This window comes from Plectrocnemia conspersa, unplaced genomic scaffold (assembly GCF_051122295.1).
Source record: "Plectrocnemia conspersa isolate PC_06_02 unplaced genomic scaffold, ASM5112229v1 ptg000013l, whole genome shotgun sequence".
NCBI lineage: Eukaryota > Metazoa > Arthropoda > Insecta > Trichoptera > Polycentropodidae > Plectrocnemia > Plectrocnemia conspersa.
The window spans coordinates 7,335,740-7,351,514 of record NW_028277177.1 but is presented as its reverse complement, the minus strand read 5'-3'; the positions used below and the strand labels follow the sequence as shown (position 1 = coordinate 7,351,514).

The following is a 15,775-nucleotide window of genomic DNA, read 5'->3' as shown; positions in this document are numbered from 1 at the left end:
GGAGCCAGTGTAAACGTCTCTAGGTTCATATAAAATAAAATCTCATAGATTGCCCTAAAGGACAGTAGCGTTTCATTTTTTAGAACTACACAACTTAATAGGAACATGTTATTGCAACATTATATTGTTCAATATTATATGTATATATAGGTCCTAGATATATCTTATTACTATCACTTAAAAACAACTCTTATATTATAATTTGAGATATGAATGTATTATTTTTGTTTTTGTCTTTTTCGAACAAAAATATACGAGGTCACCTTTTTTAGCTCCCGCAACATTTCTAAATGAGCAAAAAGTGTCCTCCTTTGATATTTTAAAAATCTGGTCACCTTATAACAATACTAAAAAGAGAAAGAATACAAACGAGACAAGTAAAAATTAAAAAAAAAATAGAAAAGATATTTTTACTTCGTTATTATATTTAATTTTAATTACGTAGTAATGTTGTATTAATTTTCAAAATATTTTGATAATTTTTATTTTACTTATTCGTTTAATTTAACAATATTGAATTAGTCAACAATATTGATATGAGATTTTCACTACTGGTAATCCTATGTTTAGACCAAAACTCAAATGTCACTTGTCTAGCGTCAAAGTTGCATGGTTAATATTCTGGTTAATCATTTGCGATGACGTTTTCACAATTTATTAAGATTGGTACAATATTAGTCAATATTATATATAATCATTATTAACAATTCATTTATTCAATTTATTTTTGTAGAACCTGATCTTGAAAGCGAAGATGAATCAAAACCATTTTTTATTAACATCAAACCTACTAAGGTACTTTAAATGTAATCAGATTTAATGGCTAAATTAAACATTTCAATTATTTTCTGGTACTGCCGTATGTGTTTTTGATTTTATTTTTCAGTCTCTAGTAATACTTATATTTTTATTTATTTAATAATTCAGATAAGAAGTTTTTTTATAATTTAAGGGGTCCTAACAAGTAACCTAGCAAATTTTAATTTTAATGATCAAAAGGTATATAATTGTACAATATAAAGACATACAAACATTCTGTTTATAAGATATAATTTTTGATATAAATACTAACGAACTAAAATATATCTTTTTTTCATTCCAAGCTGGAAGTTATTAAAACAGAAAATAATACTGATGACAATAAAAACGACAATGTAGATGATATGCTCGATATTGGTTAGTTAAGTATTTATGAACTTATGAGTAATATTATCTCTGCTGTACACAATACTCTGCATGTAAATGTGCTTTCAGAAATGCACGACATCAAAAATATACTTGACAGTGAAAACACCAATACAGAAGTACCCTTGTTTCAACAACCAAATATTCATGTAAGATTACAGTTAATACTATTAAACTTTTACTGGGTGCTTAAATTGTAGCTTTGTGAATAACTAATGGGTCAGGTAATACTTGACCCACTGGTTATTCATAAAGCGGGTAAAATCCAACTTTTTTCCCCCACTAATGTTTAACAACGAGTTCTGTTGTGTCAAGCTGCAAAAATTGTCAGACATTGATTATTTGTCTGAATATTGATACACAATAATCTCTCACGGGCTGTGTGTGACACTCACCAGCCAATCACAAACCGATCGTTGCTGTCATCTTCTCTGTGTCTCTTATAATTATTAAGATTTAAATCGTAAGTAATTTACATCCTACGTTTTTAGTACATACACCTATGTATGAATTTAGTACTGAGACTAATTTATACAAAAAAATTGTCGATGGTTGGAATATTATATGATGATATTATAACAAAAATAATTTATTTTATTAACAGACACACTTTATTACGATGCGGAAGAAAAATCCTATATGGGACTAATTTATAAAATGTGCCTCAGATCCATCGAAGGCTCAGTGCATAATTTGCAGCAAGGCATATTCTCTGGGTAGCGACAAGGCCAAAAATCAGACAATTACTGGTCTTAAAAGTCATTTGTCGAAAATTCATTCTGATCAAAACAGTTATTATTTAAAACGAGTCGCTGAATATGAAATTAAAAGAAATGATATGAAAAAAAAGTGTGTGAAAGCAGAACCTGATGTAACGACATATATGAAATCTACAGTACTGCAATTGATGGAGCCTGCTGGAAGAGCTGCACATTCACAATGGCCGGATGATCATGAAGTTTCTCGCAGAATCGATAAAGCTATTATGGACCTAATAATTGTAGATATGTTGCCGTATTCTCTGGTAGAAGGCAGTGCTTTTAAACAATTCAATTTTTCAGATTCTTTGGGTCTTAAGAGATACAGATTCAAGACTGAAAAGTTCTTTAGAACAAATTTAATGCCTGCCACTTATGATAAAGTAATGACTCACATCACCAATCTTATTTCTAAAGCCGAATGGATCACTTTTACGACGGATATTTGGAGCAATTCTACTAAATCGTACTCATTGATGACTTTTACAGCGCATTTTATTTTAGAGCCTCAACGTTTTAAAGCCATTCTCGGTGCAATTGTATTGCAAGAAGACCAATCTGGAGCTTATTTAGCGGATAAGCTTATTGAACTGATGCATAAATTTGAAATCAATTCGAAAATTCACCTAGTAATCCAAAACCATTTTAATATAGGTAGCGCTACACATATTGCTGATTTCACTGTTTTGGGTTGTGTGGCACATACCCTTCAGTTGGCAATAAACGATGCTATTTTTGTTCAAGAAAATAATAAATCAATCATTAAAAAGATCAGAAAAGTTGTGCGTCATTTTAAACGCAACGAGCAATCAAATATATATTTATCCAAGTGCCAAGATACCTGTGCTTTACCTAATAATTCACTAATTCTAGATATAGAAACGCAATGGAACAGTACGTACCTTATGTTAGAACGTATCTTTGAACAAAAGAACGCTATAAATCTCTATAGCGTCGAAAGAGATGGGCTAAAATTGCCAAATAATCTAGAGTGGGATTTAGTGGAACATATAGTAAAAATTTTAAAGTGCTTTTATGAAGCAACGTTAGATATATCTACCGATGAAGCTTGTATTTCCTTAATCATTCAGCTTGTTGCAATGTTAGAAGGAAAACTTCAGAAAATAACAAAAAATGACACAGAAAATGCAGCGGAAGAAATGATAGAAAAATTACAAGCTTCCATGAATTAACGATTTTATGTTTTAAAAAATACATCTTATCTTATCACAGCTACTATTTTGGATCCAAGATTTAAGACCAAATATTTAACTGCCGATGAGATTGAAACGGGTAAGAAAGAGATATGTAACTTTCTACTAAAAAAAATGCATTCGTCTATGACAGTGCCAGAAACTTTACCCAGTATTGATAGTCCTGCGTCAACATCAATTGCTGTTCCTCAGACCGTTAAAGAATCTACTTCAAGTTTATGGGATTATCACGATAATTCAACAACTAATATTGGAGATTCGTTACCGGAAGAAGAAATACCTCTGTGCGAGCAAGCGCTTCTTTCTTATTTAAGAGAACCCAGATTGTAACGAACTGCTGACATATATGCTTACTGGCATTCCAGTCCGTATCCTCTACTACGTCCAGCTGCAGTTAAGCACTTATCAGCACCGCCAACCAGCGTTGCCAGTGAACAGTTGTTTAGTTCAGTTGGACAAACCTATGCAAACAGGCGGTCAAATCTACTCGGGGGGGAAAATATGGAAAAACTTTTATTTTTAGCTTACAATGTAAGACTATTCAATTTTAATTATTAAGTTAACATTAAGATTTGAATTAAAGAGAGACTATGCAAAGCGTATTTTATTCATAACCTTTCTATTCCTCGGTTCATATATGACATGTTTCAGTTTTGTCCGAAAATAACAGAAAGACAGTATCGGTCGGTCTCTAAATTTAAAGTATCGGGTTTATAAAGATTCACATTTTCATTTAACAATAGGTCAGTCTACATATGACCATAAAATGATAATTTAATTTACAATAGAATTTTATTCTGTATGTGAACTACTGTTATAATATCATAATTTATTTTCAGCAACAAGAACACGAAGAGGTTGGTGACCCATTAGGTAATATTTTTATGATGGGCGATTTATGCAGTATTACAAAATTAAATGTGAATATCCTACTTGCTTCGAAGAAGTCTTTCATTGCCCTTATTAATGCAGTCTGGGGTATTGCTTTAATAACGGCTCTTAGTGATGCTTTTAGCTTATTATTATTACTTTTAATGTTTTTCCAGTTTATGACTGTAGTTATTTATTTCCGTTGCAAGATAACAGGCGTTATCCCAATGCGTTACAGCAGGGTAAATATCAGGTTGCATAAGTCTTTGTGTTTTTTTAAGGTTCGAGCTAAATAAGTCAAAAAAATAAAATGTGTAATACTTTTATTAAATTATATACTCTCCATTTTTTTCTACAATTATTCATCACTTGTTAGTCAATTCTTTAATATCTGATTCGAAAAATAATGCATTTTTGGAAACAATCAATATTTTGATGTCATTTTTTATATTCGTTTTTGTATAATATTTTTTTAACTTAAAAACTGTTTCATGGATCTAAATAGATGATAGTCATTAAGAGCAATATCTGAAGAATAAGATGGTTGAGAAAGGAAGGTACCAAAGAATCTATCGATTTTTTCCATCGTCTTATTGGATACATGAGGGCGAGCGCTTTCCTGGTATAAAATTACCCTTCTTTGATTTATAAGGAAAGGTCTTTTTATAGTCAGAGTTGCTTTTAACGATTTTTTCTTACACTCGGTTTGGTAAAGGTTAAACGATTTAGCTGAGCATATTATGTGTCAGTCGTAATTTTTTCCCCATAATCCAATAATTCGTTATGAATTATGCCCTTCATATCCCACCAAATGCATAACATTATCTTATTGGGTGTAATTCTGTTCTCGGGGTTGATTGGCGTCCAGCCAGGGACGTCATTTGGCGGGGGCATGTGCCCCCTCCCTTTGAATTTAACCAGAACATCTATATCACTTAATGAAATCGAAGTATTAAAAAAAACAGCTATTTACTGGCCAACTTTTGCCCCACTCCCTGGAAAAAGCTGAAATGACTTCCCTAATTCTAAACCAGAATTTTTTGGGTTATCCCTCAAAGAAAATCTAAAAAACAGTTTCGAATCCATCCCGAATTCTTTTAAACATTGCATTTCTGTGAAATCATATCGAATTACATTTTCACCAGTTGATAAATATTTTTAATATAATTTATCTGACAGGTGCTAGTAAAATTATTTCCATATGTAGTAATATATACATGTATATACTTATCATTATTTATTTACATGCGATGTATAAATGGTTGTATTTTTCAGTGAAGTTATAATTTCACCAGTGAAGTGCAAATACATTTTCACCAGTAGATATATATTTCTACTAGCGAAAATATAATTTAACTGATAGGCGCTAGTAAAATTATATGCTGCTCTAAAATGTCTCTGAAACTCAGTTGTGAAACATCCATTTGCTGTCCAAACCCAAACCTAACCTAATGAAGGTTCTGAAAGTAATTATAGTTTTTAAACTTTCATTAAGTCAAGTCCAAAATACAAATTAAGCCAATTCATTTCTCTGGGGAAAATAGGCAGAATGATAAATACAGACAGAGGTCACATCTCGCATATTGTTCCATACAGATACAAAAGTGTTTATCAAAGTATATTCAAACCACTTCTGATATAAGAATGTTGGTTAAAATATATTCAAATCGAATTTTGGTCAATATGAGAGCGCAAAAACAATTATCACTTCTTAGAAGTCAAAAATTGACGTCAAAAGCAATAAAATTGTGTCAGTGCCGTCACAGTGAGAACGCTCGTTACCAAGCGTTCTCACTGCGACGGCGATGATGCATTAGATATGTTTTTAACTGCTGTTGTCGTATTATGACCAAGTTGAAACTCATAATGCATAATATACCTTTACTGAGATTATTTTATCTCCACTGCCATTGTTGATTTAGGGCTGAAAATATCGAAACAAAAAATATACCGTTACTAAATACTATCATTGATACAACTACTGTTATCAAACACCAAAAGAATAGTTATGGTTAATTTAAAACAAGTTATACATTTTTAAAAATGTAAGAAAATAACGCAAAGACTTTTGGAACAACATGATACAATCAATAACTATTGAAAAAGTAATGAGGCACAAAAACTGAAAAAAAAATAGGGAGAAATCTTAAACAGCATGTAGAGATTTCGATTTACTTAGCGTCCTTATTTCTTTATTCCATTCATAGGATATGCCTTCAATCTGGCTAATAATACCCTTTTGCTTACGATATTCTCATAATAAACACCATTTTCAAAATACAGACACTGGTTGGAAGCAATGAGATTTATCTCCCTTTCAAACTAAAACTTAAACCTTCGGCTTGTGATACAAATGCACTACTCTTATTCCAAATGTTAAATCACTACTTGTGATTTAAAACAAATCTACTACTCATCGTGAAATAATAACAGATATTCACATTTATATTTGTAATAAAATTCATAACTATTGTTTTATTTATTTGTATTAATTTTGTTATAGGCCTATCTGATTTTAAATGTGACCTGTGTGGAAAATCGTTGAAAACTAATGCAAACCTTGAGCATCATATGCTGATTCACAAAGATTCTAATGATTTTAATTGTAAAAAGTGCGGAAAAGAATTTAAAACTAACATATCTCTTACACATCATATAAACTATAATCACGATTCTTACAATAATTTTGAATGTAATACATGTGGAAAAATATTTAATAAAAGGTTTTCATTTGTACGGCACATGAGGATACACAGAAAAACATATGATTTTAAATGTGTCATATGTGAAAAGAAATTTAAATATATGGAATCCCTTAAACAGCATGTAAAGATTCATAAAGCTTCACGAGACTTTGAATGTGAAGTATGTGGGAAAGCTTCGAAAACAAAAGCAAACCTAAAACAACATATGCTGACCCACACAGAGACAAATGATTTTAAATGTGAAACATGTGGAAAAGATTTTAAAACTAAGATATCACTCGTACATCATGTAAACTATAATCATGATTCTCGTAATAAGTTTGAATGTCATACATGCAAACAAGTATTCGATGAAAGGTTATCATATTTACAGCATATGAAGATTCACAATGATTCTTATAAGTTTAAATGTGACTTGTGTGGAAAAGGGTTTAATAATAAAGAAACTTTTAGACGACATGTAAAGACTCATAATAATATTCAAATTTTTCAATGCGATATATGTGGAAAAATATCGAAAACCAAAGCATCTATTAAACAGCATATGCAGATTCACAGAGACTCTAATGACTTTAAATGTAACAAATGCGAGAAAGGATTTAAAACTTCAGCATCCCTTTCGTATCATATGAAGTGTCATATCGAATCAAGTATTTTTGTTTGTAACATTTGTGAAATAGATAAGAAAACAAATAAATCTCTTTTAAGTCATATGCAGATTCATAGAAATTCTTATGACTTTAAGTGTGAAATATGCGGTAAAGATTTTAAAACTAAAGGATCCCTTTCACAACATATGAAGTTTCATAGTGCTTCTTATGACTCCAAATGTCTTCAGTGTGGAAAAGCATTTAAAAACAACTTATTATTATCTATGCATATGATGATTCACAAAGATTCTTATGACTTTAAATGTGAAATATGTAGAAAAGAGTTTAAAACTAAAGTATCTCTTACGCGGCACTTGAATGTTCATAAAGATTCTTATGATTTTCAATGTGAGATATGTGGAAGAGATTTTAAAACAAAAGGCTGTCTTTCACAGCATATGAAGTTTCATTCTGATTCTTATGACTTTAAATGTGATAAGTGTGATAAAAAGTTTAAAACTAAAGCATACATTTCTCAGCATATGAAGATTCACTCAGAACCAATGTGAAATATATTTATAACATATAAAACTAAAAACTTGTCTACGTTTTTAATGATACAATATTTGTTATAGTATTCATAGCACATTATTTTTACAAAATAATGTGGTATCTCTCGAGAGACTTATTAAAATGTATATAAACACTACCTGTATAAATTTTATTACATGAATGAATAAATTATAATTAATGTTAGCTTTTTCATTAAATGTTTTTAAAAAATGTTTTATTTTATAACTATGTAGGTCTCAATTTAGACTGCATTGTCCCTATTTGACTGCATAAAATTATAAATAGAAAAACTATTACGAGAGAAGTTACTCCAATTTCACAATAAAGCTGAACATTACCAAAGTTGTTAATTTGTCTGCTTTTTCAAAGTGATATTTTTGCAGCCTCAGTGTAGTTGCAATCGTCTAATTTTTATAATAGTATTGTGGGTCTGATTAAATTTGACTACATTGGACCTACGCAATCCACAAGTACGAAGCGGCAGTGGAAAAATATTTGTTTTGGTGACACATATTCGAACATAATAACATGTAACTATTTAACTATAAAATAAATCTTTTTTTCCGTCAGGTTTGGAACAGGGGAATAAAGTTATGTTTCTTATAGGACAGTCATTGGTTGAATAACTGCAAGGATAGAATGTATGATAATGAAAATGGTGTCAAAACGATGATAAAATTGGCCAGAATACTCAAAAACAGCCTTCTGAATTTATTCTCAGTGTTGGATGGTTATGTTAACAATGTTAATTCATCTATCAACCGAAATGTCCATGTCTTTGCACGTTTTGTTTGTATATTGAATTCTCTCCAATATTTCGCCCTATTGGGTCTTTAACTAAGGTGACCAGACGTCCTCATTTGCCTTTTTAAATAAGAAAATCCGAAATAACCTTTTTTTAACTCTCACAGCAATCTATCCTCGAACAAAAATTTTGAGATGACTAAAAAAACTTTATTATAAATTTTGTTAAGAATATTTTATTTTATCTGCACTAAATATTTTTTTAAAAGAATTATAATTATCAAGCAAAAAGAACGAGATAAAACAGTATATGGTTTGACATATAAATTTCACGACTGGCGACACTAACTGTAGACCAAAACTTAAATGTCAATAATTGACACGATTTAGTGTCAAAATTCCTTCGTTAGTGTTTTGCTCTTTGCGATGTCGATTTCACAATTTATTAAAATTGGTAGGATAGTAATTATTATGAATTATTAGTGTCCGTAATGTTTTTTCAATTTTATTTTATTTATTTCATAGAACCTGGCCTTGAAAATGAAGATGAAACAAAATATTTTACTACTATCGTACCTAAGATTAAGGTAATAATAAGCCAGAATTGCTAAATTACTATTAGTTATTTAATTTAAATATTTTAATTATTTGTTATTTTTTTTTATTTATTTTATGCTGACTAATTAAAATTAATGTTATCAAATTTTAAAAATATGCTATATTATGGTAGTCGTACGTCTCTATTTATCATAAATTAGAGGCCTTGAATTTGTGTATGTGTTTTTTTTAAATAAGCTTTAATGGCCAGATTTAAAAATACTAAAACTCTTTCAAAAACATTAATTCATGATATGCGAGAATTTTTCTTAGAACAGGGAAGTATGGTTTTTGATGGGAGACCGTACGACTTGTCTATGATAATAAATAAAATATCTTATTGGTTTCTTATTTGAATTTGTAAATATATGTATCAGTGACAGTATGTATATGGGGTCGATTAGAGCGAAGTATAAAACTTTCTAAATTCTTATAAACTGTTAGAGTACGCTCGGGATAAGGATTCCGGTTTGTTATTGTGTGCGTGAACTGTGTGGCTCAAAACAATTTCGCCCAGAATATTTAATTTTTTTTTATTTTTTTATTTTAAAAGAAACTATATGTTTATTTAACATACATAGATCTGAGCTAAGTTGGAAATTTCAACGGACAATTAAAAATATATTATATAATCGAAGAAACCGGACATTGATGTCATTAATTAAATATTTGCAAAATTCAAAATCTTTCACTAGTCAAGAAAATAATGAAGTCTTTAGATATTCTTCAAAAGCAAAAAGATATAAAATGGGGAAAGAAATTATTCGCAGAATGCTTAATGGCTCGACGACTCTATTAAATCATTAAAATCCATTGAATAAATTAAAAAAATTATCATTGGCGCAACGATAAGAATAATAACTTTTTTAAGCCTTACAGAGAATAGTGTAAAAAAACCAACAGCGTACGGATTAATGGAAAAATAATTAAAATATTTTAATCCACGGGTAAGAAAACGAATAACTTACAGTGTATATTTGATTGAAGCCTTGATATCAATTAACCCAGATATGCCCAAGAAATTTTGTTCTCTTAAAATTTCATTTATAAATAAAAAACAGTGGCACGAGTTTAGTGACCTACCCATGGGACAATGGACATATCTGGGTTAAACCAATATCAACACAAAAATATTTAAAGTAAATCACTAGAGAAGATCGAACTTCTGTGCCACACTGCACTTTAATGACGAATACCAGCGTTGACGAATCAGCGACTGTCCTTAAAAGAGAAAGCGAGACAACGAAGTACACGCTACATCGCTTCTCCCTCTCATATACATGTACACGCACACAATAACAAACCGGCATCCTTATCCCGAGTGTACTCTAGTGTGACTTTGTTATACTGTGAGACACAGTAGATTTATCTTGAATAGGTTTTTATTGCATAATTAATAACATATAAATACAGGTCGTTATCGTCAATGTCGATTATTGAAGAGTATGGGTGAATCTATAGTGATATAGCAAGTTTTTGGTTAGTAGTCGTGAAGAGTGTGTATGTAAAGTTCGTATTCTAGTGAACCTTTTATATGTTTTAAGCGTGCGGCTTTGACTAATGGTGAATGGGTTTATTTTGTCCAATTAGATAGTAGAAGGTGGCAAACCATAAATTAAATTATTATCTGGTCTCTTTACAGTCCTTTTATGCAAATGAATAAGGACAATACAATAGTCTTTCTCTTGAGAATGACTACCATAAAATGTATTTACCCCGCGTCTGAATGAGAACAATTATATTGTTCGAACCTAACGAATGGTATAAAAATATTGACCACTATTCTAATGCTTCGCTTTCACGTTAAATTCTTCGTTCACTTTTTAGAAAGTAATTAAATAAAAGATTTATTTGTAAGATTTCATTGCTCTCAAAATTTTATTTATAAAAAAACTTGATTATTTGATTATTTTACTAATACTAGATCAAACTAAGTGAAAGGCAAAGTGCTCATTTCTGTGTAGAAACTTTTTTATTACCAGCTATAAAAATATATATTACCGATGACATCAGTTTCAGTCTGATATTATTACAATACCTACTACTAGGTTTTGATTTTTACCATGTTGTAACAGATTAGACTTGTTTAATTATAATGATAGATTAGAAATAATTATAACATAACTTTACAACTAAAACATTATTTTTTTCGTTTTAAGATTGAAGATATTAAAATAGAAAATGATTATAATGATATTCAAAACGAGAAAGAAGATATGTATGAAATTGGTAAGTAAAGTATTTTATATGTGTACATATTTACAATTTGTTTCATTTTTGTTGTAGTTATATTTTCAGAAATGGAAGATGTCAAAAGTTTACTTGTCAGTGAAAACACCAAGACAGATGTATTCTTGTTACAACAACCGAAAATTCAAGTAAGATTACAATGATAGTATTCAGGTTTTGTTTTACTGAGAATATATTATGTCTGAATTGTTTTACCATGTATTTACTAAGTTAAATATACTTTTTTTTGCGCAAATAAATCAGTTTAAAAATATAAATGTTAAAGCATCAATAGGTAATAAGAGGATTGAAAACTAAATAACTTTTTTTTTGTATAAAAAAATCAATGCCTATTTTTATACATGGCCCTAAAGAGTAACTAAGCAAAATTTGATATTGATCACTCAAAGAAAGTAGAATTGTAAATAGCAGGTATATAATATTAATTAAAAAATGTTACTCATAAAATATATTCTTTTTTATATCAAGCTTGAAAATATTAAAAAAGAAAATGATACTGATGACAATGAAAACGGCAATGTAGATGATATGATTGAGTTTGGTAAGTTCAGTTTTTTCATATATTATGTAATTATCAATTATATTACCTATGTTGTTTTAAATGTAGATATATTTTCAGAATCACACGACATAAAAAATGTACTTGACAGGGAAAACGCCAATACAGATGTAATCTTCTTAAAACAGACAAATAATCATGTAAGATTACAATAATTGTTACTAGTTAACAAGTATCAGATTTACAATAAGCTAACAGTAACACATTTAAATATTACAATAACTCAATCCATTTATCACCCTAGAAGTCACTCTTAATTTATAATAAAATTTAATAACTACTGAGATAATTTCATAATTTATTTTTAGCAACGAGAAGAGGAAGAATTTGATGACTTCTTAGGTAATGTATTATTATAAGATGATTCACGAATATTGCTACAAAAGGAAATTTTACTTGTTTTTATTTCTTTTTATATTTAATTATTTACATAAGAAATCCAAGAAACTGCATCCACTGCAGCAATGTATTTGATTCCTTTTTAAAAACTGAAAAAACTTAAGACTCGTGATAGAATGGATCTGTGTCATTATTAATATATTTTTAAATAAAACTTATTACTATTTTTTGTAAAAATAAAATACTTATAACGGAGATATTCACATTTCTTTTTATAACAAATTTATGAATTACTTTTTACATAGAATCAGTATTATTTGTATTGTTATTAAATGTATTATCTTTTATAGATAAAGCTGGCTTTAATAGTGACAAATGCGGAGATCAGTTTACCAATATAGTTACCCTTAGAGAGTTTGATATTAATAAGCAAGGATTTGAATGCGATAGATGTGGAAAAACTTTGAAATCGAAAGCAAACATTAAAAAACATTTACTTATTCATGTAGATTCTTACGATTTTAAATGTAAAGAATGTGGTAACATATATAAAACTAATCAATCGCTTTCGAGACACGTAAAGAATGAGCATAACACTTGTACAGTTAAATGCAGTAAATGTGAAAAAGTATTTAAAAACCAGAGAATATTGTCAATGCATATGAGGATTCACAGAGAAACATATGATTTAAAATGTAACATATGTGGCAAAAAGTTTAAATATATAGAATCTATTAATCGGCATGTCAAGATTCATAATGCTTTGAAGAAATTCGAATGTGACATATGTGGAAAAACATCGACAACCAAAGCATACATTAGGCAGCATATACTGACCCACAGAGATTCTAACGACTTTAAATGTAACGTATGCGGAAAAGGTTTTAAAACTTCAGCATCACTTTCATGTCATATGAAGTTCCATGTTGAATCAACTATTTTTGTGTGTAACGTTTGTGGGAAAGATATGAAAACGAAAAGAAATCTCTCACATCATATGCAAATTCACAAGGATACCTATGACTTTAAATGTGAAATATGCGAAAAAAAGTTCAAAACTAAGTTATACCTTAAACAACATATGAAGTTTCATAATGATACTAATAGCTCTAAATGTTCTCAGTGTAAAAAATCATTTAAAAACAACTTATTATTATCTATGCATATGATAGTTCACAAAGATTCCTATGACTTTAAGTGCGTAATATGTGGAAAAGAGTTTAAAACAAAAATATCTCTTACACAGCACTTGAATGTTCATAAAAAATCTTATGATTTCAAATGTGAGATATGTGGAAAAGGGTTTAAAACTAAAGGATCGATTTCTCAGCATATAAAAATTCATGCTGAAAGAATGTGACTTTAAATACAATATATTCATTTTTAATCCAATAAAAAATAATTTGAAACTTGATTATCAAATTTTAATTTTTAATGAAGCAAAAGAACTTTTGTGCGCTGGTCGCAAAAATTAAGTATATTTCGTTCTTTTTTTTGTGTTTTTTTTTCAGTATAGAATATTTTAAATGAAGTTCAAAAAGAAAATTTTATACACGATACCATGCGTATAAACAATACTTTGAAGTTGTGCAATAAATTTATTAAAAATCAATGAATATTGTTTTATTACGTAACTGGAGCATGAGGGGTTTTCTCTCCTAGTTTTATGTTAAAAAAACATTTAGATTGATACAGTAAAAATCAGGGCTGTGGAGTCGGAGTCGGAGTCGGAGTTGGAGTCGTGGAGTCGTGGTGTTTTGGCCGGAGTTGGAGTCGGAGTCGGAGTCGTGAAAAATGAGCGACTCCGAGCATTTTTTAAATTATGAAATTTATGAATTTTTAATTGCGTAATAATGAATGTATATAGCGTATGAATAATAAACGTGTAGAGAAACACCAAAAATACCTGATAAAATTAAACTTTTTTGAGTCTGAGTCGAAGTCGGAGTCGGAGTCGGAGTGGAGTCGTGTTGTTGGTAAATATCGGAATCGGAGTCGGAGTCGGAGTCGTGTTTTTTTTTAACGACTCCACAGCCCTGGTAAAAATATATAATTGTATGGATTGAGGATTAAAATTTCATATTGATACATCTCCGAGCTTATAAACAAATGGCAGGCAGTACAGGCGATCGTCTCGGGCGCTAGATATTGTGGGGCGCCGTGATACCAAATAAAGGAGCAATATTCACTTAAAATTCACCTTTGGGCTTGCCCTGGAAGTCACTAACACACTCAAAAGTGTACTCGTTCATTTCGAGATTTTCAGAATACTGGCTCTTCAAACTAGGCATAACCGACATGTATTTTGATTTTGTTCCATTGATCTTCAACCCCATTTTCCTGGATGATGATTTAATGCCGTTAAAGACTTCTATTAGTGCCTGTTTTGATCTCGCCACTATATTTAAGTCATCAGCGAAGTTTGGCATCTCGGATTACTTTTTGTAGTGCAATGTTGAACAGAGTTCACGGTAGAGAATCGCCTTGTCGTAGGCTGTTGACTGTTCGCAAAGGTTTTGTTAGATCATTTTGTACTCTCACTTGGCATTTGACATTTCTCATTGTGAATTTCACCAAGGAGATTAGTTTTTTGGTACACCTTGCTGTGTAGTCTTTAAATTATTTCACGCGTAAAAAATCGAGACTAAAAAAAACTACAAATTCTTAAATACTCTATGGGGGCCAAAATAGATTTGTTATGGCAAAAACTGGTCGGCGTTGAAGTGGCGTTGGCGTGACGGTTTTTCTACCTCTCCACTGGCAACCCTCCTGGCGTGCGGACGCATCTTCTCGTGTCCGCCTCTATTTACAATGTAAACAACTGTAACCGTCAATAACTATACTACTGCAGCGGCTCAATCTGTGTCTCATTGCCACCCGCCATCATAACAGTCCCTAAAACCCACAATCGCAGAAAAGAGTATCGTGTCAATTATAATATTAGATTACTTAAACTTGAATTATATTTTTGAGCTCATGTAATGAGTTATTAAAGTATTATTAGGGGGGTGGCAAATTTAGTTTTGGTCTGGGGCGCCAAATAACCTAGGGTCGGCCCTGGTTTCTAGAGATGTCGCCATATTAGAATAGACGCAAGAATTTGAAACAATAAGAATTACCAAATTCGAAAACATAAATATGAAAAACTATAAACAATGAAATTATAAACATTATGAAAATATCAAGACTTTAAAAACCATTATTTAAAGCAACACTAAACAATTTATTGTACTTGTCAAGACGCATTAAGATTCTTCCGCATTCGACACTGACACAAGGTTTATGTATCTATATTGTTATACGTAACTATTTATTTAACCTTTCCCTTACTGTGCCAAATATATCCGCGTGTGACTGTGCTGTGTAGCTTATACGCATGCAAAGATTAATT

At 30.2% G+C, this 15,775-nt stretch overlaps 3 protein-coding genes across 11 annotated transcripts; all 3 read left to right on the top strand.

Annotated features, from left to right (window-relative positions):
* Positions 1 to 547: 547 nt before the first annotated feature.
* Positions 548 to 8,247, top strand: LOC148227164 (uncharacterized). 7 transcript variants are annotated; one of them, XM_088201705.1, is made up of 6 exons: positions 548 to 666; positions 734 to 795; positions 1,104 to 1,176; positions 1,255 to 1,334; positions 3,997 to 4,030; positions 6,531 to 8,247. In XM_088201705.1, the coding sequence occupies exons 1-6, from the start codon at positions 639 to 641 to the stop codon at positions 7,889 to 7,891; spliced, it is 1,638 nt and encodes a 545-aa protein (XP_088057831.1). In that variant the 5' UTR covers positions 548 to 638; the 3' UTR covers positions 7,892 to 8,247. The 7 variants fall into 7 exon arrangements, 6 of the variants coding, with proteins under 6 accessions (XP_088057831.1, XP_088057838.1, XP_088057833.1 ...); XR_015811929.1 differs by lacking the exons at positions 3,997 to 4,030; positions 6,531 to 8,247 and adding an exon at positions 1,790 to 3,754 and having other exon boundaries at positions 1,255 to 1,648; XM_088201712.1 differs by lacking the exon at positions 3,997 to 4,030 and having other exon boundaries at positions 6,531 to 7,441.
* LOC148227165 (zinc finger BED domain-containing protein 4) lies at positions 2,024 to 3,754 on the top strand. The gene has a single exon (XM_088201716.1). The coding sequence runs from the start codon at positions 2,024 to 2,026 to the stop codon at positions 3,134 to 3,136; it is 1,113 nt and encodes a 370-aa protein (XP_088057842.1). The 3' UTR covers positions 3,137 to 3,754.
* A 742-nt stretch (positions 8,248 to 8,989) lies between the features above and the next one.
* On the top strand, positions 8,990 to 13,996 carry LOC148227163 (uncharacterized). Of its 3 annotated transcripts, none has more exons than XM_088201714.1 (8): positions 8,990 to 9,093; positions 9,165 to 9,226; positions 11,396 to 11,465; positions 11,535 to 11,614; positions 11,955 to 12,027; positions 12,106 to 12,185; positions 12,354 to 12,387; positions 12,735 to 13,996. In XM_088201714.1, exons 1-8 carry the CDS (start codon positions 9,066 to 9,068, stop codon positions 13,742 to 13,744), a joined length of 1,437 nt encoding a protein of 478 aa, XP_088057840.1. In that variant the 5' UTR covers positions 8,990 to 9,065; the 3' UTR covers positions 13,745 to 13,996. The 3 variants fall into 3 exon arrangements, with proteins under 3 accessions (XP_088057840.1, XP_088057839.1, XP_088057841.1); XM_088201713.1 differs by having other exon boundaries at positions 11,523 to 11,614; XM_088201715.1 differs by lacking the exon at positions 12,735 to 13,996 and having other exon boundaries at positions 11,523 to 11,614; positions 12,354 to 12,546.
* The last annotated feature ends 1,779 nt before the right edge of the window (positions 13,997 to 15,775 follow it).

Coding starts and splice junctions, on each gene's coding strand:
- LOC148227164 (XM_088201705.1), top strand. CDS start 639: ATGACGTTTTCACAATTTATTAAGATTG. Junction 796..1,103: donor TTAACATCAAACCTACTAAG/GTACTTTAAATG, acceptor TTTCATTCCAAG/CTGGAAGTTATTAAAACAGA. Junction 1,177..1,254: donor AGATGATATGCTCGATATTG/GTTAGTTAAGTA, acceptor ATGTGCTTTCAG/AAATGCACGACATCAAAAAT.
- LOC148227165 (XM_088201716.1), top strand. CDS start 2,024: ATGAAAAAAAAGTGTGTGAAAGCAGAACCTGATGTAACGACATATATG.
- LOC148227163 (XM_088201713.1), top strand. CDS start 9,066: ATGTCGATTTCACAATTTATTAAAATTG. Junction 11,615..11,954: donor TACAACAACCGAAAATTCAA/GTAAGATTACAA, acceptor TTTTATATCAAG/CTTGAAAATATTAAAAAAGA. Junction 12,186..12,353: donor TAAAACAGACAAATAATCAT/GTAAGATTACAA, acceptor ATTTATTTTTAG/CAACGAGAAGAGGAAGAATT.